Source organism: Temnothorax nylanderi, unplaced genomic scaffold (assembly GCF_030848795.1).
Source record: "Temnothorax nylanderi isolate EJ_2023f unplaced genomic scaffold, tnyl_v1.0 TNYL_tig0024_pilon, whole genome shotgun sequence".
In the NCBI taxonomy this organism is placed as follows: domain Eukaryota; kingdom Metazoa; phylum Arthropoda; class Insecta; order Hymenoptera; family Formicidae; genus Temnothorax; species Temnothorax nylanderi.
In genome coordinates this window covers 1,434,976-1,461,790 of record NW_027249086.1, presented here as the reverse complement: position 1 = coordinate 1,461,790, position 26,815 = coordinate 1,434,976, and the positions used below count along the sequence as shown (strand labels likewise).

Sequence of the window (26,815 nt, the reverse complement as noted above, 5' to 3'; positions counted from 1 at the left end):
GAGTTTTTTCTATTATTTTGAAGAATCCAGGTCGAGCTTTCCTCGATTCTGCTTAGGACAGTGCACACAACAACTTGGAGACAACTGTGTCAAGATTACCTTTATTAACAAATATTTTAACTTATTTACAAAAATATGCCAGCAAAACTCAACAAGTGCCTGTTGCTGCAAACGCCTCCTACGCCACCTGTAAACCGGCGTTTTTGAAACTCGATCGGGTTTTCACGCGTCTGTTTTTCTAGTTTAATCACGAATTCTTTATTGTGCATCGTAATATCGCGGTACCAGAAAATATAGATTTATTGCGATTATAAACTTGCACTTCCCAGGTCATTGCTATTATACGACTTCTTGTTTAATGGATTGCAACGGACACGTTCACGCACCGCACGAATAATATCTCCCTTACTTATCGCAAATGCTCCCCTCGAGATCTAAAAAGTTTTAATCTTACTACCATATATTTTATATGTTACTTATTTTTTTAAATAATAACATTTAATATCTTATTGCATATAATTATAATTCTAATATCCAACACGTAGATTGCACAATTCTTCTACTTAACGCGATAGGAAAATAAACGCGCGCGCAGATATACGTGAATTAACAAAATTCTATTTTTTTTCTTCCTTAAAAGAGCACCGTATAAAAATGTCTGCATTGTCAAGCGATACAAGTTTGAATTGGCCTAAGGAACCGGCAACTAATGATAATTACGCGAAGAACACGATCGAGAGTGGATCGAGGTACCAGAATTGCGAGACGCGAGCTTGACAGGCGGATTGTACTACTGTATAGGAAACCAGCGGTTTTCTCAGTGGTTAGTAATGCCTTCCCCGGTGTTAACGCAGTTGGAGAGTATATTGTCTACCATTCCCGAACGATCCTGTGCCGTCGCGAGCCGCGCGGACGCGCGCTCAAAGACGATCGTCTTCCGATTCTTTCCGGCGCCTATATCCGTCGAGCGGATATAGGCGTGCCTTCATCGGAGGACACGTGGACCGGTCGCCGTTCCCGATCTCTCAGATCGCGAGGCGCGCCGCGATCGCGATCAGAACGACCCATCCGAGGCTGCTGAGGCGCGCTCCACCGCTGACCGATTTGACCCGGTCGCCGCCGCGCTGGAAGTCCGCGCTGGGCATCGTGCGACCGACGTCCCGCGGCGATCTCTTCGACCTCTCCACCAACGTCAACCTCGTGCTCGTCTTCGGCGGCAGCTCGACGACCGGCAGACGGTTCTGCTTCTCGTACGAGGGAGGAGGGACCGAGCCGTTCGCGTGCGTCTCCCCGGGGATCAGCGGTGGCAGCTCGCCCTGGAACTTACCGAACTGCGGCGTTCTGCTGAGGATGTCCGAGGTCAGCCGGCCACCCTTGCCGCGGTGCTCGACGTCGGAGATGGACCTGGCCAGGCCGCTGAAGTCCCGCAGCTTCTTACCGTCGTAAGTGATCAGGACGCCGGAGGAGGAGGTTGACGGCAGCTGCTCCGGCCTCGTCCTCCCGATCGGCGGGAGATAATAGGTATCCAGTCTGAGATCGGCCGCCATCTCCATGTCGTCGAGATCGTCGAGGCGGGGCGGGGAGCGCGCGGGGGACGTCTTCTTCTTCCTCTTTCTGCCGCCGTCGATCGTCAATGGCAACGACGGCACGAAAACGGGCGAGAACTCGTCGATCGTACGGTAATCCCCGTTCTTTCGGAGCGTCTCGTCCTGCCACGACGACCCCGTCGAGAGCCTCTTCTGCGCGACATCGGACGCACGGTCGACGTTGTTTTTATTAATGATCGGTTTGAAGCCGCTCTCGATGACGATGGAATCGGGATTGAAGCCGGTGTTGCGCGCAGGTTTCAGAAACTTCCACGAGGAAGAGGAGGACGAGCCCATGTGATTGTCAGTGATGTCCGAGCGCGATCCCACCTTCGCCTCGAGTTTCGTGCGTTGCTTCGTGTCGATCTTCGCCGCGAGTTTCTCGAACGGCGGCAGCTTGTCGGTCATCGTATTCGGCGTCGTCTTCAGCATCGTCAGCGTCGTGATTGCGACGGGCGGTCGATAAACGGACTTCTTGCGCTCGATGAGGAACGGCCGCGGCGAGGTCGACGGGAACGCGAATGAAAACGGTAATGATAACGCGCCCGTTATCGTTTTGGCAGCCTGCTGTAACGTCTGCAACATCGATGGATGATGGCGCGTTATTGGCGCTGGCCGCCGGATGATCATCAGTTGTGTCCTCGGCGGTTCGGGCTGATGATAGTAACGAGGAGGAGGCAGAGGAAGCTGATGGTGGACGTAGTGATGGTAATTGCTCGCGTAATGAGGCGGCGCTCGGGAAAACGGTAGCTGGGTGTTGCTGATGGCCGCCGTTACGTAGGGCAACCTCGTCCCGTGACTCAGTGACGGTCGCTGGTGATCTGCAACGAGGTTAGACAATTCCTGATTAGTGGCGGTATGCTGAATCTCCCGCGCAATCTCCGTGAGATGAGTTCCGGCGTGAAGAGATGATGACGGTTCGTGAACGATCGTGGTTGACCGATGTTGCTGCTTTTGCTGCGACTTCTGCTGCTGCTGCTGCTGCTGCTCCTGCTGCTGTTGCGGCTGCTCCTGCCGCGGCAAGGCTTCCTCGTCAATACGATGCGCGTCCTTCGGACGTGCCCCGTACGAGTTTTCGGACGATGATGATGATTGCAAGCGATCGTAATTGTTATTGGCGTTCGTTAGTAGCTGCGGATGCGAGACGCTTAGCTTGCTGTTAGTCGTCGAATGATGATGAGGGTAACGGTCGTATTCGCTGTATTCGCGGTGAGAATGATGGACATGCTGTTGATGAAGGAACTCCGCCGTTGGCGTTACCTTGCTCGGCACGGCAATGCTGGCGTCGTACTCCAGGTCCTGGCGATCCTGCTCCGGCTCCGCGTACATCTCACGCTTCTCGCTGGCCGCCGGCGACGGCTCGCTGGTGTCGCAGCTATCGAGAACGTTGATCTTCCAGCCTAGGTAACGATGCGTGAAGCACTGGAAGAGAAAAGAACGACATGCGGAATCTCCCGTGCGAAATCAGAGTTCCGTTCGGAGTACGCGCCTTGTCTGGATGTCAGATTACCTGATAGTACACCGTATCGGGGGTGTTCTCGTCGGGCGTCCACTCCACGATGCCCGGCTCGCCATGGTCGCACTCAAGGGTCAGGGTGCGCTGATAAGCTCCGAAGGACGCGAACTCGTCCGCCGGCGGTTGGTTCTGATCAGGCACCCAGTTGCAAAGACGACCCACGCCTGTGGGGGTGACCTTGCCGCGTTGCCGGCGCACGCCGGCGAATATCTTCACTTTCTGTTAGAGTCAGAGAGCGAATAGCCGTTACGAAGCCGTACAATTCGCGTTTCATCCAGTCATCTTTCTACGCTTTCTTGGATTCTTTCATTAAGGTATTTAGATCATGACGGTAATTAGATAGTGATGAGAAGATTCGATCGGAGTTACACGGCAACGTGTGACGTCCTTCAGTCGCTTGCTTTACCGCGGAAATATATTGTAACAAATATAGCGAGTCTATCTTAACGTTTTGCAGATGAAAGCAGAGCTGATATACTCTCTTCCGAAAATGGTTTTGCATGCAAGACGGTTTACCGCTTTCTCCTCGGCCGTTTTGTGATAGTAGCCGCCTATCGGATCGTCCGTGATGTAGAATGGATGATAACGCGCCGGGATGTCGGGATCTAAGCCGCCTTCCGTGACGAAAGAGTATCTCCTGCCGCGCACTACATTAATCACGGGTATCAGCAAGCCATTGATGTACCAAGAGATCCCCCAGCCAACGTGACCTGGAGAAAGTGAAGCGAAGACCGGTTTGGAGTACAGATGCGATCCAGCTTTCTTGCGACTAGCGCGAGAACTTTCTCGCGAGCGCTTCGCGGATTGAGTGCCGTGCGAATTTTGATTAGTTTCGCGAAAGTCTAAATGTGCCTCGAATCTCCAAAACTATGTGACGAGGTATCGTAGAAAAAATAAAATCCGTGCACACTTTCTACGTAAAAGGTAAGACGCGAATAAATCTTAGTGTTTATGAAAGCAGCGCCGATTAAAGTTATTTTTTTAAATAGTTAACGAAATTTGGTGCCGGGAGAGATTTTCTCCGCCGACTGGTAATTGCAATATTTATTTCAAGAATAAGTGTCCTTGTCGGTGATAATTCTGGTGATATATACATGCAGTTTTGCACATGTAAATCATGTCATGCGGAATGGAGTTTCTAGACTCAAATCGAGAGACGATACCTCAGTGTTATAATACTAATTGCTATGGTTCAGTACCGGTAATAGCCGGGTAGCCGTGTTTTCCTCCGGTAGGCCCCATCTGCGCGTAGAAGACACCGTCATCCGGCTCGTAACACTGAATCGGTGGTATCTCCCAAGCGTCGTTCGTTGAAGCCGGTGCAGGAGTTGCCGGTACACGTTGCGGCCATCTCGTGACGACCTATTTTAATGTATTTTCCAAAAGATAGCATCAGTATCAAAATAAAACTAACATTAATATGTACGAATCGATTTCTTCCCCAACTTAAACTTCGACTCTAACGCAATACAATTTTCATCACAAGCATTTCTAATATTATCCTGACGGATAGAGTTTCTCGAATCGCATACTTTTTACTTTATACTGTTACTTAATTATGTCATTCCAAATTTTATATTAAATAATATTTATTTTTTTCAAGCGTTTTAAAAAATCCCGACAGCGTCAATCATTCACCAAATCGTTACTGAAAAATCACGAGTGATCACGGTCGCGGTCACCGTGTTGATTACGCTTTTGATTACGCTCCGTCACTTACTTGAGTGTTGCTTGCCGTCTGCTTAAAGTTGTCGGGAGACTCTTGATCCGGCATCGGGCAGTTCCACGCGGGCTGTCTGCCGAACTCGATGAACCGATCAGTCTTCAGATAGTGGCTGTGAAAACTGACCTCCTGCCGCTCGTTTAGCGGCCCGATGGCCCAAATTATAGCCTGCGATCTGTTCGTCAGTATCGGCAGGTCTAATTCGTCGCTGGCCTTCAGCGGTCTCTGGTACGTGACGATACTGTAGCCGCTCACCATCGCCGCGTTCAACAGCCGCACCGAGTCCGTGTTGTCCTGCGGGAGAACGAATCATTTCGTTACGAGTGACAGTTCATGGACACGACAGCGTATCTTAACAGCGAATTCGCGCTATTTCGCGTTGGTGAACACTAAATACTCACGATACACGGAATTATTTTATATTAAAAATGCGAGAAAACATATTTTTTTTACCAAAATTTAAATACACACAGTTATGAAATACATTAAAAAACTATAAAGGTTTTGTCTAAAAGATTTTTTATATATCTTACTGTTTCGACGATGTTTAGAATCAAATATAAGCATCAGCTTAAGGGGATTGTTTCTCTCTTTAAACATCAAAATGGATATATATAAAAGAATACGTGTCTTTTAGCTATTTATGTTTAACAATATATATTTCAAGAGAAATTAAATTGATTCTAGACAGTCGCGACACGTTATAACTCACAATGTCAAGCAATGTTTGCCGTTCGTCTACCTGTATACGACTGTCTGGACAGCTGCCGCGGCGACCCGAGCACTGGGACTTCGCGTCCAAGAAGTAATCAATGGCGTATCCCTGCAGGGTCTGCTTGTCGACCCAGGCCACGGTGGGGTCCCCGCCAATCATCACGCTCCTCTCCGTGTCCGCGGACAATCCGAAGGACATGTACTGTCCGGCATCTGTCGTAACACAATTCGGCTTTATAGTCGTTGGAGATTACGTTATCATTAGACGTCTCTCCTCAGCTCCACGCGCTTCTCAAACGTCTCTTCATCTCCGTTGTCGAAGCCCATGGCTTTCAACACGTGTCTGTCTATATTTACCTAGTTTCGCGACGAGCTGGACGACAATGCTGTCTCCGGCCACGGCCCAACGCACCTCGAAAGCTAAGCTGTCATCGAGGACCTCGCAGTTAAGCTTCGACTGAAATCACACCGTCCGATACTTTATTCGCCACTAACGTGCATTCGAGCGGAACTAAATTTACTGGCAATTTACCCGACACTGCAGACTACTTTTCGTATAGAACCGTTCTCGTAAAACGTTAAAGTAAATCGGACTTGAATGAATATATACTCGCTTCTTCCTTATTTTGTTTATTCATTATTTTACGCTCCGTTTAACTTTAACATTCGAGAACGATTCTTGGAGCAAAGTAATTAAATAACAAGTAATTAAAGACGTAGAACAACGTTAACAGACAGTTATTATTCGTTGAGATTATGCTTGGGAATATATGCAAAGCTCGGAATTGTAAAAAATATGTTTATTTCATGTATAATACATAATATAGAAAATGAGTACAAAAATATCAAAAATATAGTACACACATGCGCGCGTGAATCGTATATGTGTGTATATGTATATATACATATATATTATACGTATTATGTTATATATCACCCGCGTAAGTATATACATACGTAAAGAAAAAAAAAAAGAATTCAAGGCTCTCCAGATAGCAGGTGAAATTATCATATAAGACATTAATTAAGGCAAAAATAGACAAGAAATTCCTCATTCTTCCACAGTTTTCAGATATTTAGTGTACAAACTCACGTAGGATGCATACGAGAAACTGCCGTGAGAGTTTTCGTCACAATTTAAACAAAAACAACACTGTAACAATAGCTCGAAATAATAGCAAAACAAAGTGGTATAGTAATTTTCATTTCGGTATAAAATAATATACTAAAATATCGCTATCGCTTGAGACAGCGTGATGAAGCTTCGAGACGAAAAATTCGTAGTTTCCGGAGATCAAAATGATTGTTTAACGGAACGGCACGAGAGAGAGGAACGAGGAACATCTTTTCGCGTGGAATAAAAGTCCGGGAGATGTCTGGCCGATATGTCGCGTATTAGTAACGCACGAAGGAGTCGATTCTCCTGTCGCCTTGAAAATGCAGGAGCCTCGCGTACGAATTTTGTTGCGGCTCGACCAGGCGCGAGCGCGCCGACGGTTGGGGACGATACGGGGACGACGTCGGCGACGCTGCCGCGTCGGCCGCGCGATAAAATTGCTCCTGATAACCGGCATAGGCGGGGGACTGCGCCTGACGAAGCTCCTCCGCCTGGCCGGATATTAGAGGCTCCACGGCTTGAATCCCGTGGACGAATTGATCGCCCCGACGGAGGAGCGGCCGATAGGTCGTCGGTCGTTGGTGTTGCTGCGAGAGCGAGCTCGCGAACGAGATAGTGAAGGGGGAGGGCGACGAGGAAGCGAAAGAAGAGATCTCGTATGCACTTGTTAGCGCCCCCAACTGTCCCTGCCCTCCGCGATGCACGTTCTGCAACACAAGGACAGAGACAGGGTTTTTATCCATGTACAGAGATTTTTGCAGGAGGGCTGGGAGACTCGCGGCTCGCGCAGAACGAGCGAAACGAACAGAGTTGATGAGGAAGTCGCGGGGGGAGACGCTATCCTGAAATATTTGTCAAATTGCCTTACAAGCCCGAGTCGCACGACGTTCGTGTAACTGTCTCGCACCGAATTCTCTTCAAGCTAATTTCCGAGCACGTTTTCGCGTAAAGATTTAAGTGTATTGTAAATGATAAGATGTAGAATTGAGATTGAAGGACTATGCCGTCCGTCATTAAAAATCGGAGTAACATCAAATGTCCTTAGCAAACTCGATGATCACGCTGTCAGTTTGGTCAAAGTTATTCGTAGTCGGGTATAGTCGGGGGGAGAGGTGAGGAAAAAGAAAGCCGAAATAGAGAAACGCTTCTGTCGGAAGGTCGATCTCGAGGTCGATTCACGATCACCGTGGGTCGTAAATAGCTGCGCGAAGCAATCACAGTGCACTATAGTGAGCTACATGTTAATGCATCTCCCTGTACTACTGTCCCATTCTCCCTTCTGTAAAGTGCTAACTATAAGACATTTATGATACATACCTGCGGTGAAACTCCTAGCATTCTGAGAGACGGCGGTACGTTCAGGCTATGCGGGAGCTGCACGTGGCCGAAGTCCACGGCGAAGGCCTCGCACCACACCCCGAAGTGACCGAGCTGGTGAACGGTCAGGTCGCCCGGTAACGTCAGCACGATCGTCTTGCGATCGTAACGACGCAACGGCTGTTCCTTTCCGTTCTCATCCGGCACTCGGATACCCTGCGACGAGGGGGTCGGTCCGGTGCCTACCCAGAACTTGGCATCTACAAAACAATCCTTACATTCGTCACTCTGTCGATCTTCCGCGTTGTATTACGTAAAGCTAACAAATCCGTGACGTTCGCGAGTTTTAAAACAGGCTCGCGAGAAGCTAAAGAAAAAAATTATTTGCATTATTTTGGCGAGAGGGCCCAACAAATTGTACCGAAAGAGGAATTCGCGCTTAATGATTTTTAACGATAAAATTTTACATAAAACATCAGTGTCTCGGAAATGTTGCGATAATTTATTATTAATGTCAAGGTCTAAAACTGTATATTAATAACGGGGAAAGGAAAGAGACTTGCCAGGTGCTTCCCCGTCGTAACTGAAACTGGGTATCAGAAGGGTTTGAGCGTCCACGACGACAACTGGCTCCGAACTGACGCCGTGTATGCCGCTCAATGTCTTCAGCTTTTGCGGTTTCGGATAATCGAAGCCTCGCGGTATCTTGACGTCGCCGAAGTTCACCTAAACAAAAACGACTCCTTCGGATTCGCTCATCAAGCAAGATATCAATGCTCTTGCCAATCCAAGGGCTTGCGTAATCGTCATAACTCTAACTCTAACTCGTTAAAGATGGATTCGACTATATAACAATAAGAAGGATTTGTTGAGGAAGAAGTCGAGATTCTTTTGACTGACGAAATAAAATGTGACGCGCCTAAGGGGGAGAGATTTGAAATTCCGAGCGTTTTAGTGATCCTATTAAAAATTCTGCATTCCAATCCCGGACGTGTAAAGCCCGCGGTGACTGCGTGGCGTTTCATCAAGCTACTTATGCCGTATTCCATTCACTTGACACGCGGCCGTTAAATCCGCCGCGCGAGTGTGAAAGTTGTAGTTCGAGAAAATGATACCGGTTTCCCGAGTGCGACGAGCAAGTACGCGCCGATATCGCGCGATCCAAGGTCACGAGCGTACATCCGTTACTTACGGAGAATTCGTCACACCAGACCGAAAACCATTTGATGTTGTTCAAGGTCTTGCCGTCCGGTAAGGTCAGCGTGATGTCCTTCTTGCGGTACCGTTTAAGGAGGTTCGTGCTGTCGGGCGAAAGGGAGAAGTTAATCGTGCAAAATAATCGAGCAAGAACGATCGCTCGGAAACCGACAGAGGCTTCGCTCGACAAATACAGATTTTATTATAATTATACATTTCACAAAATTACGTTTAATTAACGGAATTCATGGAGAGATATTATCGGCTCTACTTACGTTCCGCGTTCGTCTCGCACCCGGAATCCGTTGTTTCCCGGACTCTTGCTGCTTCCAGCGTAAAAGAATGCAGCTAAAAGAATGATGCTCTTATTGATGTTATCGATAAAAACTTGTTTAATAAAACCGGTTAAAAAAAGATTTATATACATGCAGCAAGTTCCTGCCGCCAATGATGACGAACGGTTCGGTTTAAGCGAGCAGATAGCGAACACGTAACACGGTTTCAGATTGTGAAGCTCTAATAAGCATCTAGATATATCCCATTAATGGAGAATGGGCATCTCGAGCAGTCAGTCAGTTTATTAACACGTCACGAACGTGCATGCCAGAGAAATTCGGGAAAGTTTTTCCGGCACAAAAGTCGATCGCGGTCAGCTTATCAGGCCGAGGGAAAGTTTTTCCGCAATTTTCTCGCATCCTTCCAGAGATGCGACACAAAGCATCTGCGCTACACTTTAATTTTGCTTTACTTATATTGGCCATAAAATTCAAGTTCACTTGTACTTTAATCTTTCGAATTTCCAATAGCAAAATAATGTCAAAATTTAAAATGCATTATTCCGAATAATAAATCTCTTGCATTGTTCCAATTATTTTGCATTACAGTCAAGTAAGAATAACACGACAGCGGTCGAAATAATTCGCTTCCGTATGATTGATTACGAAGAAGAGTTTGATCCGCGTTGCAATCGCGATGTACCAACCTGGACCTTCGCCATCGTAGGTGAAATCCTTGATAAATAGAGTCCTCGCGTCAACGGCATAAACTTCGCCGCTCACGCCGTGATGAAGTTCAGACAGCTTGCCGATCAGTTTCCCGTAATACGCTCCGCTGCATATTTCTGCCAAAAGGAAATTCATAATCATCAATTACCATTAAGTAACCGGTATAAGCGGCGAGACTGGCGATGAGAGGTAATTAAGGGTTAGTCGGAATAAGAAATCACACGGAAACGGAATGCGATTCCGCACAACGCCAGCCTCTATCTCTCGCATTCAAGCTCGTTGAATGTGTATTTTACCGTTCGTTTTGCGTTTTGCATCCGGACGATTGTTCAAGTACGGTAAGTGATAAACTGCGGAGAATTAGCATAATTGTGTGCGGCGAGATAAACAACGATTACGGTACAATGTTGCAACTGAATAATCGGTTGGCCACTTATCGAGTTACGTGACATTATGCGCATCCGATTATTAGAAAAGAAGAACCTCGCGCGTCTAACACGTATAGGGGAAGAAGGACGTAAAGCTTTAATTTTATTTCATATATAAAAATTTCTCTGCATCGGACTCGCGTCCGAAAGCCCAACGAATAACGTCGGGTATTTTTAGAAAACTCGTTATACCGAGTCGCGAGGCAACGAAGAGTGACAAAGCGCGGAAGTATGCTTTAATGCGGTGAATTACTGGTCAATAGCCACGCAAACTTCATCGGCCTTGACGTAACTGTCGGTTTGCGCGTCTAATTCGCGACCGTGGAAACGTATTCTTTTCTTTCTCGCGTATACGGTAAAGGGATACGTATGCCATTTAGCCGCGTTATCATCCGGGAAAGAGAGAGAGAGAAAGAGAGAGAACCGGTGCCACGCGTAATAATGCGAATTTATTGGGTTCGTTAGAATGATACATCTCATTTGTGCGCCGCGGCCGGGCCGCTGATAAATCCGCTCCCAAGTACGGTAGACCGGTAGACGATGGATAACGGTAATCGCGAGTAACTTCTCGACTTCGCGAATAAATTGTCAAGAACGATTGATTGAGCCGCTCGGCGCAGATCGTTACCGCTCGTACGCAAAACTGGGTTCCGCGAAACCCCGCGTTCTCGACTCTCGCGGAGCGAATCGGTCTTTGCTGTTGCGTACGACGAAAGACGCAACCGTCGACAGTTCGCCCAGAACGGTCACGTTCGGCCGCCGGAGATCGGTGTTTCTCGGACTTTTTTCCCCCCGCTGAATCCTGGACCGATATCTTTCTTACTTTCGAACCCCCGGGAAGTCATCTTGGAAGCAAGTGGCACGGAACGTTATGTATATTTTCACGTTCATATTGAAATGAATTCAAATAACTCGCGCTCGTTTCATCCTCCGGTTTTCTCAGGTCTGGTATCGAGGCTGAAGTGATATGCAAACATATGAATACGTGTAGAATACATAATCATATATGATATATAATCATGGTAGAATATGAGAGAAAATGCGTAAGAACAAAGTACCAAGTGGTACTTGTTTTTAATTATAACTGACATTTGTATTTGGAAGATACAGAGGTAAAATGTTAAGTATTAAAGGATGAAATTTGAATACCTTGAGTTAGATAACATTTTGTTGTTTTTTTTAACTACCATGTGTGTCGAAATTTATTATTTCAACTTCATTGGTTTAGTTAAATTAACGACATGTTAAGGAGCAGTGGCGACTGGCGACCTATAAGAATGGTTAAAAATAACTCGAATTGACATTACGAATTTAACAGTACAAAGTATCAAGTGGCACTTGCTTTTGATTGTAATGTAATTGACATTTGTATTTGGAAGATGCGAGAGTAAACAGGAATATCAATGGGACATGGAGAAGACACGGATACGGAGAAGTACTAATAACGACAGAAGTACGAGTGCCGCGTGTTTGTACACGCGTATCGCACGTGTGCTAGATAAGTGATGCCACGAAGCGAAGCCCCCGCGCGTTTCCCATTGACAGATCGTAGGATCGGGTACACTGGTTCACGTTACATTGGCTACCTCGTTAAATCGAGACCCTTCGCTCGCCCGGGGCACCGTTAGGATTCCGCAGTAGGAATCGACCCGTCCATCCATCCAGAAACGTCAGGACGGCGAAGATTGGCGCGGTGCGCGCATTAATCAAGGTCGCGTGGTTGCATGCGTTTCCGCGACGGATTCGACGAACGCAGGATTGCAGAATGTTACTAACGTAGCAACAGCGCGTTCGAGATGTTGGGATTGATAGGGGCCCGCGGCAGAAATGTTGTATCGTTCACCTCGTCGTATCGCGAGATGAACCCCGCTCGAAAGCTTCGATGCGTAACAGCCTAGCGAGGTCCGACTCGCTCCTTCGGAAACTCGAGTCGATCTTTAACACACTTTGGTAGATCTACCCCGAGTATTTGGATAGCTCTATTTCATGATTCGTTACTCAACGACTAAATGGATAGATCTACGCCATTCTTCCGTGACTCTTAATTAGTTTGAAAAAGCAGTACTAAAAGAAATGACGAGAGAAAGAGAATTTTTAAGGGCGATAGGCTGACAAAGATTGTACGGTGCTTAGAGAGTAAATCTCGCGCGATTGGTAAAGTGTTAAGGAACTTAGATTCGAAACTGAAGAACATTAAGTTTTAGAGATAGTCTTTAAATAAGTAAAAGCGATACCCAAATGAATAATAGGGATTAATCGATCAATTAAAGATTTTAATTAATACGAGAGAAAGAAAGAGATCCTGGATATTTATATAATATTTAGAAGCATAATGCTGCCGCCTCTCCGAACGCAAATCACAAGTCTACATCATCGCGAATTTCTCGATGATTCGTAAATAACCTTCGGCTATTTTCATAGCGGTGAATATGCAGAATTGAAAAAGAAATAAAATGCTACACTTTATTTATTTTTATAGCCCAGGTTTTGCGTGCATGGGGAATACATTATCATATAAGATTTATAATTCTATTAGTACTTTAGTGCTGAATTTTTAAAATCGAACCTTTAAGACTATAAAATTATTGTTATTATTTATCGCGCTATGCGATCACCTCGGCTGTTTCAGAATCCAAACGAAAGAATCAATCAACGTTTTTAAATAGACATGACTTCTACGCTTCGCGACAATAGAAGATTAATACAAATGTAAATCTGAGAACGGATGATACACCGCTCTCAGACGACGCGACGGGAGACGACTCGAACGTAATCGCGCCTCGACGAGATTATTCGCATTGCAAACATTTCGGCGACTATTCGCAGACACTATTACGACATTGCGGACTCGGAACTTGTGTTATGCGGATGGCCAATTACGGTTATCCGGCTCCCACTTTCACCTCCTGGAAGCCTGGAAATGTCAGGAGGCCCGCCGCGAGGCCTGTGGTGTTATCGCCCTCTCGTTTTCATCCGTTGCCGTCCTCGCGTTTAGATCCTCAAGTTTCGGCATTTAAGTACGCGGACTCATTCAGTTCGTAAAAATCTCAACCATGCACCGCACGTTATTATTTACACGTGGCGCGCACGAATGATACGTGTTCCTAGAATGCAGAAACTGATTGAGATTCTATAAAAATTCTGCAAGATTAATAAACTCCAACAGTGAATTCCAACGAAACAAACGCAAAATCTCAATTTCAAGTCCACATTTCTCAATTACTATTATTATTTTATTAGGATTTTCTTTCTTAAATCTCCGCTTTCTTGAGATCGTACGTCGATAGAGAAAAGATATCCTTTCCTATGTTTGGAAATATAATTTTAAATACGTTTTTTAAATAAAATCTTAACACAAAATTCGCAAACGCACCAAATTTTTGCTCCATTATAAATTTAGACATTTCTACGATATTATGGCCGTGTTTGTTTCGAGAGAAGCTGAATTTCTCCGCGCGACTAATCTCATTTTTTTTCTTTATTACGGAAGACAAAACTGGCGAACTAATATTGGTTTTTAGATCAAGCGATTGTTAATTGCAAGTTAGCACCATGTAATTTCTCCTTGCTTTCTAAAGCGTGCGCTAAAAATGATGCCCGCAAAAACGGAGCGTGAAGTCGTCCTAGGACGTGAAGCCGCGAGATTGACGGTAAGTAGAGTGGACGAGGAAGCAGTCTGCGAAATAGCGTGCGGATATCCTAATTATTCCGAATAATGCAATAGAAATAATCTTCGATGATAATTCCAAGTCAAAATTTTGTTATGAAATCAATCCGTCAAGATGTGTGGATTTTATTGAAGATCAACGTCGCGATTATCGGTACACCATTCATACGTAATTTTACATTTACGTTTCGTAACTTCAGACGCGTTGCTACGAAAATAATGTCTCGACGATAACCTGATACGATAAGCTATAGGATCTCTTTAATCCCCTCACTTTGCGTCAAGGACACCGTTTAATTAACTACGGATTGAGAGTGCCCAGGATCATGCGTAATATTTCAGTTTCCTTGTAATTATTTCGAGTCGTCGTCGCTCAACGAAAAATTATATTTGGATTCGTGAAAAAAACCCGGTAAACTTTGATAAAAAATTTAAACAATCCGCGACGATCGCAAGATCTTTTGAACTAAACATATCTCGAAACTTAGAACTTCGTATCGCGATACTTAGGACTTGAACGCGAATCTGTGATTTCACTGCATATCTTCATCGATCAAATCGAAGCTCGATGAACTCTCGCGACCGTGTGGCTAAGTCGGATCGTCGTTGAAATGCCGAAAGGCACGGAACACTTTCTATATTTCGCGAAATCAATCAGGCCGATCGAGATTTAGCGGTAGATCGTGTGAGGACTTACGTGCCGCCGCGATGAGGAGAAGCGCGGTGACAAGACCGACAGCCGACGGCCGTCGCGTCGGGGACGATGCGAGTGATCGTGTCGTCATGGTGTCTTGGTGGTTACTGCCGAGAAAAGTATCTGTTGTCGATCCAGGTAACTTTGTTGGTCCCACTACGCGATCACCGGCTCGCCTTGCTTCACCGTTCCCGTTCCTTTCTCTCTGTCTTTCTCTCATGGGAAAGACTTTTCAGCTTTTCGCGCCCAGGTAAAAGTCCCATCGCCGTCTCACGGTCCGCTGTCTCGGCGGCACCGAGACGAGGCTTGTGACAATTTTGCCCACCTACGAAAGAGAGACGTCATAAAGAAAAAATATAATATACTCGTACCCGTGAGGATTACGAAAGGAGAAGACAATTATAATGTCGCGGGAGAGGGATAGGACGGTGAGAATCCGTGAGAGAGGAGTGCACGCGTACACAGGCTCCGGATTTCCAGGCGTTGCGTCGAAATTGCGCGCCGTCATTATGCGACAAATTTGACTGCATCACATGCAATTACAATGCTGTCATCACGAAGAAGACCGTACGCGTTACCCCATCGCACGCTCGCCGCGGGGACGCTCGGTCTGAGCTCAGCGAATATTTCCCGAGTGAGCGCATCGCGTTTCAGGCAGGCTTTTATCGCTCGGGCATGTTGCAACGCCTGATTACTTTTCGCCAGGATCTCCTGATAACCATGCCACTTCGTCGAAATCGCCGATCAGAATCCCGGCCCGGTGTAACGATCGGAGGCGAGCGGGTCCTGTCGGCATCGAGAGACCTTTGACGGCCGTAACGAGTTCTGAATCGCGCATAATAACGCGGTCCTCGACGATGTAACGCGGTTACCGTCAAGCCGAGATATTCGTTTTGCAATATCGCGCAATGAGGCGCGATTTCATCATTGAAAATGAAGACATTCCCGCAAAGATGATCTAACCCCCGTGTCTTTCTATTTTTTTAATGGAAAAGAACGGCATACGTGTCGCAGGAATATCGGAATGTATAACGCAGAAGGTACCAAGAAATATGGCAATCATATTTCTGTACCTTAGAGATAAAGAATCATATATCTCCAGTTTTTTGTCGAAACAAAGTTAATTTACTTTTTATAATATACCAGGAGCTTAAATTGTAGAATAATAAAGGGTCCTATGTCTATCATTGCTAGTTCCTAAGATACAATGTTTAAAAAAAGTCGTATATTAAAAATTTTCATAAAAATAATAAACTTTAAACTCTGCTTTTTTTCTAAATTTATAATAACGGAGATTCTTTACCTCTAAGATACAGATTTATAGAATCATATATCGACGTTTCTTTCATAAGCTACTCTCCGGTTAGACAATATGTTGGCACGGATACAATTATAGTTTTATATCATGCGGTTGGATATTTTTCTAGTTTTGTGGATTGGATCGTGTTTTTACGAGCGTGTCTTCACTATCTTTCAGATCTTCTTCAGCGAAGCGAGGCGCGAATTTGCCGCGATTTCGCGGCGAGCAGGCCGCTTTCCGTTGTTTCATGGGTGGGCTGGCATGCGGGCTGGTCGCGCTTGTGCAGAAATCAAGAAGAGGTTCCGCGATCCAGCCTGAAAACCATCCCACTCGTCGTCTCGCTTCTCGCCTCCTCGCATCTCACCTCATTACGCCGCGACGGTAGGAGGGATGGAGGAAGAAAGGAAAGACAGAAAGGCAGTATACGCGACGGAATAATTTTTGTTACGTATCCTATAAGACGAGGATCGTCGTGTGTGCGATCTAAAACCGGAAGCGTCAGCGATCTGCGACCGGTAGCGGAGCGTTTTAGCGCGAGGGTTCTTTTTCTTTCTTCTTCTTCCTTTTTTTTTTTCGCCGCGCTGAAAGTCGACTCGCGCGACAAAAGTGACAGACCTCCGGCACACCGAGGCAAGCTGGGGAGTGCTTGGATCCACGTTATTCACGAATACGACCTGCGTTACGAACGAGCGAAAGTCCTTTCTTCCTTCCTTCGGCATAGGCAGGCGTGCTCGCTTGGTTTCTCGTGGAATGACCGGCTCTGTCTTGGTTCCGCACGCACTTTCGCACCGTAAATACACGGCGCACGCATGTGTAACGATACACGACACGCGCTACAATGATTCATGCAACGTACACATGCGATGTCACCCCCAGAATTAACGAGAGTATTCCTGTAATTAGCTCACCGACACGTCTCTTGCTAATTAAAATGCACTTAGCGCACGCGTCCATCGCAAGTGGAAATGGGTCCAAACTCGATGCGTATCCACGAATCTCGGCCGATCCAATATCGTCCAATATTTAGATACTAATCCGTCGAAATCGTGTGATACCTGTAAAAATAATGGATTCGTTATTGCGAAATATTTGCACAATCTGAGATCAAATACACAAAGATCGAGAGCAATATCGGAATATAAATAAAATATACTCGAATCCCTCATGAATGGAAAAATACGTAATAATATCTAATTGGATTTGAAACTTTATAGAATAAGAAACTTTATAAGATAAGTCACGCAATTTACCATTTATCTTTTATGGCTGATGATGAAATATAGAAGAGAAAAATCGAGCAACTTAATGACATTTAACTTTCTAGCTCTGTAACTTCTTATTTTTTCACATATACTGTTATACAGCCGCAAAGCATAGCATTTTTTTCTTTAAACTAAACCATATGATCTTTCTCGCAGAAATAGAAAATGTATAATATAAAACTAATAAGCAGCACGATACTATTATCTACAAAAATATTGAAATAAAATAACCGAAAAATGCTTTCAGGAATATTTTATGTTTCAAGAGACATTTATATCAAGGAAAAAATGTTAAGTAGATAAAAACCGTAAGAATATATCGTATAGTAAATGTTTTTTTTACTCAAAAGACAACGTACGACACATAGAACTGTTAAAACGCGTATATGAGCTGCTGTATTATTATCTTATAAAAGACACAAACGATTCTTTTTACAAAGTTTCGATTGTATCGCAAGATTGTGTTACATCCCGCTGTGTACTCATATGCCAGGTTCGATTGCAGCGCGGAAAGTTTCAATTACATTTAAATGCTGTTATGTTTCCAAGTGCTAATAAAAAAAAATTCGAACGTGCTGTAGATGTTATCAGTCCTACCTAGAATGAATCCCATCCTTATTCATAAGATGATGTCACTTTTTACTGTTATCCACATCTCGTGAAACTTGCGCACGTATTATAATAAATAATACATTTCTTATTAATAGCCTAGACTGCCTTTCTCTCAAGGTGTATATGCATACATTAATATTACAATTTTATTTATACATACTGTTATTACTATTATTAGGTTCCATTTGTAAAACGCGTAAAACCTTCATTCTAGAAGCTAATATTTTACAAAAACTTCTCAAAGAAGATTCGCTGGTCTCTGAAGTGCGTGTCCACAATTGTCAATTTTCAAGAGCGATCAAGCATATCTGAGGGAGACCGAGAATTTGTTTTGGATGACTATTCGCCGGCATAATGAGATGAGAATAGTGAAAGTTTGTCGTATAGGTAAATCGTGGATGCTGACGCTGAATCACGATTGCTGATCCATGAATAGTAGTCTGCCTTCATGGATCAAGTTCCCATGCATTGTCTCTCGTTCGTTTTAGCCTCGTAGGGCGCGTAACGAAGCGATCCATAAGGCGATCGTTAATTCTCATGGACGTTCGGCTAATGTACAAGTTTAAAATGGAAATACGTGAATACTTACGGTTTTCCTTCGTGAACAAAGGACGTCTGCATCAACATATTCGCTTCGCGCCAACATATACATTTTTTTTTAAAGCAAATTCCATCTCGAGTTCGCGCATTATTTGCTTTTCAAGTCCCTTTTCGTAGAAATCGCAGAATCCGCGCGCGACGTACATATATGTACGCGCACACTTTAGAAAGCGGCTGGACGCTGCAAAAAAAATTGATGATGACAGAAGACACATCGTCTTTTATTTGTCGAGCGTCTACGAGATATATTAAAAAAAAAAATGTTATGTTGACGCGTCCGCACGACAAATAAGCGCCGCTATGGGCCAACAATTGATTAATATTAACAGCGCGCGGCTAATATAGTTAGCGTTGCGAAACACGGCGCGGGGAATCGAGTGGGCGAGGAGACGCGGGTGCTAACGGAGAGAAGAGAAATTGCAATCGTGAGGCTGCAGTTATTAACACCGAAACACCGAGTGGTGGTTTAACGACTGTTTAGAAAGAGTAATTGACCACTTTACTGGAGCAACAGTCGATTCTCGGACAATGAGAAATATGAAATATGAAACATATATGAAATTTCCCCTCGCGATCTCGATCATTAATCGATGCCAGCCATAACGTTCTCGTAAATAAATGGAGACGCTGCCCACGCCGCGCCGGCTGCAGAAGCCATCGAAATAATTGCGTTGCTTTAAAGAGCCGCGCTGAGATTTATAAGATATAAGATATATGATTCAGAGAAGGATCTTCAAGATTCGTGGACCGTTAACTAAGTCGGAACGGGACACCGCTGCGGCGCGACGTTGCAAAAAGAAAAAAAAAAACGTCGTGTCTTTACGCAACGAACGTCGCTTCTCTTGCCGCAATGTCGAGAAAGGACACGATGATGTGAGAAACACGCGGTTTCTGCGGAAAGTGCAGCGAACAACCGGATTATCCCGGGCTCATTGAATTGTAGTAGAAAATGAGGCCTGTTCTTTTTCAGCTGAACTTCTTGCACACGGCTCATCTTTCCTCTTTTTCTTCTTCACAAAAAGAAGCTTCGCAAGATGAAGCGTGCAAGAAGTTGAGCTAATAAAGAGAACAGGCCTACGATTGATCCCTCCTCTCTCTCTCTCTCTCTCTCTTCGGCGCCCCTTTAAATTCTACAGCTCCGATATCGTCCCAATAATTTCGGCGGTTTATAATTGCAAATTGCGCAATTATAAAATGGGCAATTCAACGTAACGACGCGAGAACTGAACGCGCGGGATGCTCGAGACATCGGTATCACCCGCGGCGATGAAGCGTTTCGGGAAACGGAATTTCGAGATAGGAGGAAACGGTACGGCTATCAGATGCATCGAGAGCGATAGCGTCGCATTGTACCATCGCGTAATCGCACGTTTGCCGCAATAATTCTGCGCGAACGTCCGCCCAGCTTCTTATAGAAGATTTATTCAGCGGTTGCTGATATTTCGTACTTTCACTCGAACACCTTGACCCGCGCACAATCGCATCACAATGCATAGATCTGCGTGTAGCGAGCCGCACGTATATAATATACATATTTATAAAATTAATAAAAAAAAATATATATACGTATCACATGTATGTATATAATAATTAATATATATATTATATTTATACATATACAAAAGTTTTACTATACATTTTTTATGTATATATCAATTTTATTGTATATATACCTACATTTTGTGCTTTGCTATGCTTTATTAATGTTAATGTTATATCAAAAAATCTCCGCAGAGAAATAATTCTGTTTCCATTTTGTTCTGCGACTAAACGGCGCAAAACATTTCCTTGGGACGTAACAAAATAATATATAAAAACTTACTTCCATTCCTAGAGCATTACGCAACTGTGTTTCTTTTATCTTTTGGGTTATGTCTTCCTTTCGTTTTTCTGCAGATTTTATGTCATAAATATTTACATATTATACATGTGTAATACGTAAATGAGGCAAATGTGATGACAAAAAAGAAGTATAAAACGGGAAAAGAAGGAAGCAAAAAGGAAAAATACGACGTACGACATTCACGAAATAAAATGAGAAGACAGAAAGAAGAGAAGGAATGATGTAAAGAGCAATGCGATGCGAATAATCCATACCTCGAGAGATTGGATCTCTAATCTGAATAAATATTAGGAATTTGTGAAATTCTAAACCTTGAAGAATTTTAGTTAGCGCTGCCGACTTCTTATCTAATTATAACCTCCCCGCTCCCGATCTTGTCAGCAGTCAGTTGCATAGACATGCAAACGGTCAGTTGATCAGAATTTAAACTTTTTTGCTGCTAAAGATGCGCCGATAAGTTTTGTTTACGTCGATAAGGTAACACCCGTAATTACCAACTCGAAATAACATCGACCGTGTTGTCGATAATGTTGCACAGTGAATTTTTAACCTAACCTTATTTAAATATTGGCGGCGGATTGGCGCCAGTGAAACACATGGATGAATCTTTCAACGAAAGTTCGATCTGTTTGAAAAAAAAAATTCACCGAACGCGCGAAGCTTTTCCCAAAATTATTCTTTTAATTAGATTATCGATTCGTGCATGAAATCAAATTACGTACCTGGATTATGCTGATTATGGATCGTATTTACATCTGACAACAGATGCTGAGAGCTACACTTGTTGTTTCCTCTTAATTAACAATTAATCTCTGGCAACATGTGCACGCCGGCGAAGATTAGAAAATTAGACGAAGTTGTGGTGAACAGAATCGCGGCTGGAGAGATAATCCAAAGGCCGGCAAACGCGTTGAAGGAATTAATAGAGAATAGGTTAGTATTCAGTCTCTCTGTCTGTCGCGATGCACAGGCTAATTCGGTTTTACGTTGTAGTTTGGACGCCAAAGCGACGAATATACAAATCACCACGAAGGAAGGAGGCTTAAAGCTCCTACAGGTACACAATAGGATATACAGTTTCAATTGTTAAACATATCAGTCTGAAATTATACCTATACATAATGATCTTGATTTATACCTTTAGATACAGGATAATGGCACCGGTATCCGAAAAGAAGACATGGACATCGTGTGCGAGAGATTCACCACAAGCAAGCTGCAAAAGTTCGAGGATCTCAGCGCCCTTACGACATTTGGATTTCGAGGGGAAGCTCTGGCCAGCATCAGTCACATAGCCCTTCTTGCTATCACGACAAAGACGGCAGATGAAAAATGTGCCTACAAGTATGCAGATTTAACCGACGAGAAATCTGTTGTGAAAAAAGAAAAGAAATGTAATTCTTATTTTCGTACGGATTAGGCTGAACTGTGTTCACCTTTGTAATGTTACAGAGCGTCGTATATTAACAGCAAGCTAAAAGCACCTCCAGTCCCTTGCGCTGGAAATCAGGGCACTGTGATAACAATAGAGAATCTGTTCTACAATGTGGCGACTCGTAGAAAGGCTTTGTCAAATCCATCGGAGGAATTTACCAAGATTACGGAAGTAGTTACGAGATACGCTGTGCATAATCCGGCAGTAGGATTTACGTTAAAAAAGCATGGCGAGCCGAGTCCACAGGTAAGATGAATCCTTACATGTATATACAATATATGACGCATGTGCGTCGTCTAAAAAATATATTAAACAATGGAATATTTAAGAACATTTATAGTAATGTTTCGTTACGTTTTTAGGTCCGAACGCCACATAATTCGACAAAACAGAATAACATAAGGATATTGTACGGCAATCCGGTTGCTCGTGAACTATTAGAGGTTGAGCTTGACGACAAGGATTATAAATTTAAGATGCACGGTTTAGTGACAAATCCGAATTATACGAATAAACGAATGGTAATGCTGCTATTTATCAACAATCGATTGGTCGATTCTCCTTGTAAGTCTAACGTTGCGCAAGCAGTCTTTTTATCTACTCTAAATCCTTTGTCAAAATTTCAATGTTTATGGACATTTATTTCCAGCAATTCGTAAGATGTTGGAGGAAGTGTACTCTGTATATCTCCCGAAAAAGGCCCATCCGTGGTGTTACGTATCTCTGGATATTAATCCACAGAATATTGACGTTAATGTACACCCGACGAAACACGAGGTTCGATTTCTTCACGAAGATGCGATAATCGAGAGAATAAAATTCGCTTTGGATGAAAGACTGACTGGTAATAGTGCGTCCAGGACGTTTTACTTGCAAGCTAGATTACCGAAAGCAGACATCACTAAGGAAGTCCTGGAAGAGGTGTTACCAGAGTATAACAAAGGAAATTCAGATAAATTGAAAAAAGTTCACGCTAGAGAGCTGATTAGGACAGACTCGTCCGATCAAAAACTTGACAAATTTAATTTTACCATACATTTCGAACAACGTAACAATGACAGTAATACCCTGGCGAAGGAATTAACACATAATGCAGATTCCAAGTCTCTTAATTCTGAAATTCCACCGAAAGAAGATGTATCTAACATTATTACGGAAAATCCGCTTGCTGACGATAAATGTCAAGAGAAAAACTCGAACTTGAATTTAAACGTCGCAAAACACAATTCTACATTAATACATATCGAAGAGACTCCAGCTGATGATTCAACACGTTGGAGCGGTATATTAGACACTAAAACTTCAGCTTCGTCGGACTCGCAAAATACCTGCGATCCAGGTAGCTCTGCGCAAAAGGACAAGTCGGGAAATGTCCGTCCAGAGAGCACCACGTTTGATATCTCAGAATTTCTAAAAGACTTAGATGAGGAGGTAAATGATCCTGTAGAAGATGAGCCTGTAGACGCCGTAGCCAATAGGGCTCGTAAGCAAGTGTATCAGTATTTCGGAAATGGGGACATTATTGAGAGTACGAAAAAGACTTCGGAAAAAGAACAGACATTAGGTACAGATAATAATGAGAAAGAAGGTGAAAATTCAATATCTAGTGCAAGTCAATCCGGAGGGACACATTCTACTGAGAAAGATATTTCTACTGATGAATCTCCGAAGTCTGCACAGCAATTCAAGTCATATTCCGTGAATAACTTTAAACACGAAGTGAAATTAACTAGTATCCTGAAATTACGCAAAGATGTTGAAGACGAATGTCACGAGGGATTAAGAAACATTTTAGCTAATTTGACATTTGTTGGCTGCATCGATCAAACTTCGGCCCTGATACAGAGTGGAGTTAACTTGTACATATGCAACACTAGAAAACTAGCGTAAGATAAATGTTTTACATAATAAAAATGATATTTGAAATGTTATATATAAAATTTATAATTTTAGGATGTAATATTTTTTTAGGGAGGAGCTTTTTTATGAAATCATGCTTTACGATTTTGCAAATTTTGGCGTTATCAAATTTTCAGTACGTATTTCAGATGCAGCAAATTAAGTTTATTTTATAGCCATCTAACATCGCGCGCTGATTTTTTTTTTTTTTTTTTTTTTTAGGAACGGATATCGTTGTTCGATTTAGCAATGATTGCTTTAGATTCGGGGGAAACTGGATGGACAGGAGAAGATGGGCCTAAGGAAGAATTGGCGGCAAGGGTGAAGGAATTGCTTTTAGAAAAGGCAGACATGATGAATGAATACTTTTCGATTGTTATGGATAAAGTGGGAAATTTGAGATCGTTACCCGTGTTGTTAGGTAAATACATTGTAATATTGAATGTTGTTATATTACCAGAAGAATAAATTGCTAATAGCATGTGCTAACATTTTAGATAAGTATTTTCCATACGAAGCGGAAATTCCATTATACATGATGCGACTAGCAACGGAAGTTGAATGGAGGAAGGAACAACTGTGCTTCCAAAATATTTGTCGGGAAACGGCAAAGTTTTACAGCTACATCAATCCGAAGCATCAGACACACGACTGGAAATATATAACTGAACACGTTTTATATCCCGCAATTAAAGAAAGTTTACTCCCACCGAAACACTTCGCTCACGATTCAACGATATTACAAATAGCCAGCTTACCTGACTTGTATAAAGTGTTCGAGAGATGTTGAATTATATTACTCCTAAGATACAGGAATGTATTATCCTTCATTTTCTATGCGCTTATGAAAATTGAATTGACAAGTCCGATAGCAAGTGTATTTAATGTTTTGTAGATTTATACAGTTGTGACCTATTATATTTGTGCGATACCGATTTTTTGTACGAAGATATGTTACAGACTGAAGAGATGACTGAATATGTATCATTATTTTTGCCGGGATTTGTATTTTATCGTCTTTCTCTATAGCCTTTTTGATAGAATTAAACTACGTATATATAATAAAAAAACAATGTATATATTTAAAAAAAATGTCTATATATATATATATATATATATAGTAACGCTACAAATATCTTTTTACATAAAAGTAGCGTGTATATATATATATATATATATAATTTTTTTTTTTTGCTAACCCTTGTACATTTTACGATATATTAATACATTGGCTTCTATTTTATATTTTAAATAAAAACTTAAAAGAGAAAATTATAATGTACATCAATATCTTGTATTAGACTTCATGTCATTTAACAATTTATCAGTGGATGTTCTATCTACCTTTACATTAGTTATCCTTTAGCAACACCTACTAACGCTGGTCTCACTATTCTTTCATGCAATTTGTATCCTACTTTCGAGACAACTACAATTGTTCCAGGCTCCTTGCCCTCAACCTCCTGAAAATAATATTCATTATTTATAGAGATTATTATCTCATGTATCCACATACTGTATATAAATCTTACTTGTTGAAATAATGCTTCGTGCTCATTAGGATCAAACTTTTCATTTACTGGATTCAGTGAAACTAATCCGTGCTTCTTGAAAACCTATATAATATTAAGAAAAAAAAAGGAAGAATTTAATATTTAAAGTCACATTGTTCATGTGCATATTTCTCGTATTAAAAGCAGAGATAAAGGCATATTTTACCTTGTGTAATTGAGCTTCCGTCATGACCAAACCCTCGTATAAACTTTTCAAATGCGGGTTTCGCTCCGTTATCTCATCCTTTGGTACACTTTCGGTAGCTTTCCCCAATATGTCGGCTACATCTAAGAGATCCTTACAGAAACCTTGAATGCCGAAAAGTTTGGCGTCGTTAATCTGCTTAGTGAGCCTAACCCTGATATTTTCTCCTTCTGCCAATGCTCTCTTATATTTATCTTCCAGCGTGTCTCTAGATTCCTTAAGCTCGGCAAGCTCTTTATTGATAAGCTCAAGTTCTGTTTTCAGTTTCTTTTCATTTTCTGTGGTAGCTTCTGATACGGGGGGTACGTCGGTGGCGTCTGGCTTCTTCTCTTCCGTTATTGTACCAAAATGTTGCCTTTGCCAGGAAAATGCATAAGATGCGCGTGGCAATCTGTAATATTACATTTACATATATGCTTTGCTTATAAATAAAAACATTGCATACATATATACCTATTACAAACAAAATATAGATATGCATGTGGCACAATCACACAATATTTTCATGTTTAATCTACTTAATAATATTCCAATAGTGTGAGAAAAATGTTGAGTGTCCTCAGTATTTCAACGATTTGCTAAATTACAGAAAGTTCAAGTGAAGAGATTCCGGATTCTCACTTTTGTATGCAGCAACATGCAAACTCGATTACACTAGAAATCGCTTCGCGCCGTGAAAGAGATTAAATAGCGAATATTTCTCGGCGTTAATTAATGAGAATAATGCTCCCGACATCCGGAAACGAAACAGAATAAATAAACGCGGCGGTTAACCTCGACACGCCGACACGTGACTCCGCGATGAGCGTTCGATCGCGACTTGTGCCAGCAGAAAAAAAGTGACGATTTACCTGTTTAGGCTTTTACTGTATTGATATAGATTATCGACCGTCACGCGATTAAATCGCAATACCGCCGGTACGACGATCGATGCCATGATGCAACCGTAACTCCGGACGAGATCTCGAGGTCCTCGAGGAACGGATGACGAAACCAGACGAAACGTAGCGGTCGGAGAACGAGAACACAAACAATCACGATCACGGAATGTTGGGGGACGCAAGGTGCCGCGACTCACTTCACGGCCGGATCGTATCAGATCGTATCGTTCAACCAATCGGAAGCCCGTTTTCTTGAATCGCA

The 26,815-nt window shown here is 43.0% G+C and overlaps 3 protein-coding genes across 8 annotated transcripts; 1 reads left to right on the top strand and 2 right to left on the bottom strand.

Annotated features, from left to right (window-relative positions):
* Positions 1-74: 74 nt before the first annotated feature.
* Positions 75-20,968, bottom strand: Skeletor (DM13 and DOMON_DOH domain-containing protein skeletor). Of its 4 annotated transcripts, XM_071701117.1 has the most exons (17): positions 20,835-20,968; positions 18,727-20,627; positions 17,172-17,318; positions 16,938-17,096; positions 14,967-15,288; positions 10,153-10,290; positions 9,446-9,518; positions 9,166-9,274; positions 8,537-8,699; positions 7,974-8,233; positions 5,897-5,996; positions 5,568-5,752; positions 4,823-5,119; positions 4,302-4,464; positions 3,619-3,812; positions 3,097-3,321; positions 75-3,008 (listed from the first exon to the last, which is right to left on the bottom strand). In XM_071701117.1, the coding sequence occupies exons 5-17, from the start codon at positions 15,181-15,183 to the stop codon at positions 1,026-1,028; spliced, it is 4,107 nt and encodes a 1,368-aa protein (XP_071557218.1). In that variant the 5' UTR covers positions 15,184-15,288; positions 16,938-17,096; positions 17,172-17,318; positions 18,727-20,627; positions 20,835-20,968; the 3' UTR covers positions 75-1,025. The 4 variants fall into 4 exon arrangements, with proteins under 4 accessions (XP_071557218.1, XP_071557217.1, XP_071557219.1 ...); XM_071701116.1 differs by lacking the exon at positions 16,938-17,096; XM_071701118.1 differs by lacking the exon at positions 16,938-17,096 and having other exon boundaries at positions 18,727-18,918; positions 20,892-20,952.
* A 169-nt stretch (positions 20,969-21,137) lies between these two features.
* On the top strand, positions 21,138-25,006 carry Mlh1 (DNA mismatch repair ATPase Mlh1). 3 transcript variants are annotated; one of them, XR_011717627.1, is made up of 9 exons: positions 21,138-21,513; positions 21,574-21,637; positions 21,725-21,924; positions 22,033-22,261; positions 22,378-22,579; positions 22,665-23,901; positions 23,987-24,050; positions 24,177-24,335; positions 24,412-24,549. XR_011717627.1 is itself a non-coding variant. In XM_071701124.1 (9 exons), exons 1-9 carry the CDS (start codon positions 21,401-21,403, stop codon positions 24,702-24,704), a joined length of 2,601 nt encoding a protein of 866 aa, XP_071557225.1. In that variant the 5' UTR covers positions 21,140-21,400; the 3' UTR covers positions 24,705-25,006. The 3 variants fall into 3 exon arrangements, 2 of the variants coding, with proteins under 2 accessions (XP_071557226.1, XP_071557225.1); XM_071701124.1 differs by having other exon boundaries at positions 21,140-21,513; positions 24,137-24,335; positions 24,412-25,006; XM_071701125.1 differs by lacking the exon at positions 24,412-24,549 and having other exon boundaries at positions 24,177-24,336.
* Roe1 (grpE protein homolog, mitochondrial Roe1) lies at positions 24,779-26,714 on the bottom strand. The gene is made up of 4 exons (XM_071701147.1): positions 26,524-26,714; positions 25,634-26,063; positions 25,447-25,530; positions 24,779-25,377 (listed from the first exon to the last, which is right to left on the bottom strand). Exons 1-4 carry the CDS (start codon positions 26,607-26,609, stop codon positions 25,270-25,272), a joined length of 708 nt encoding a protein of 235 aa, XP_071557248.1. The 5' UTR covers positions 26,610-26,714; the 3' UTR covers positions 24,779-25,269.
* Positions 26,715-26,815: the final 101 nt, after the last annotated feature.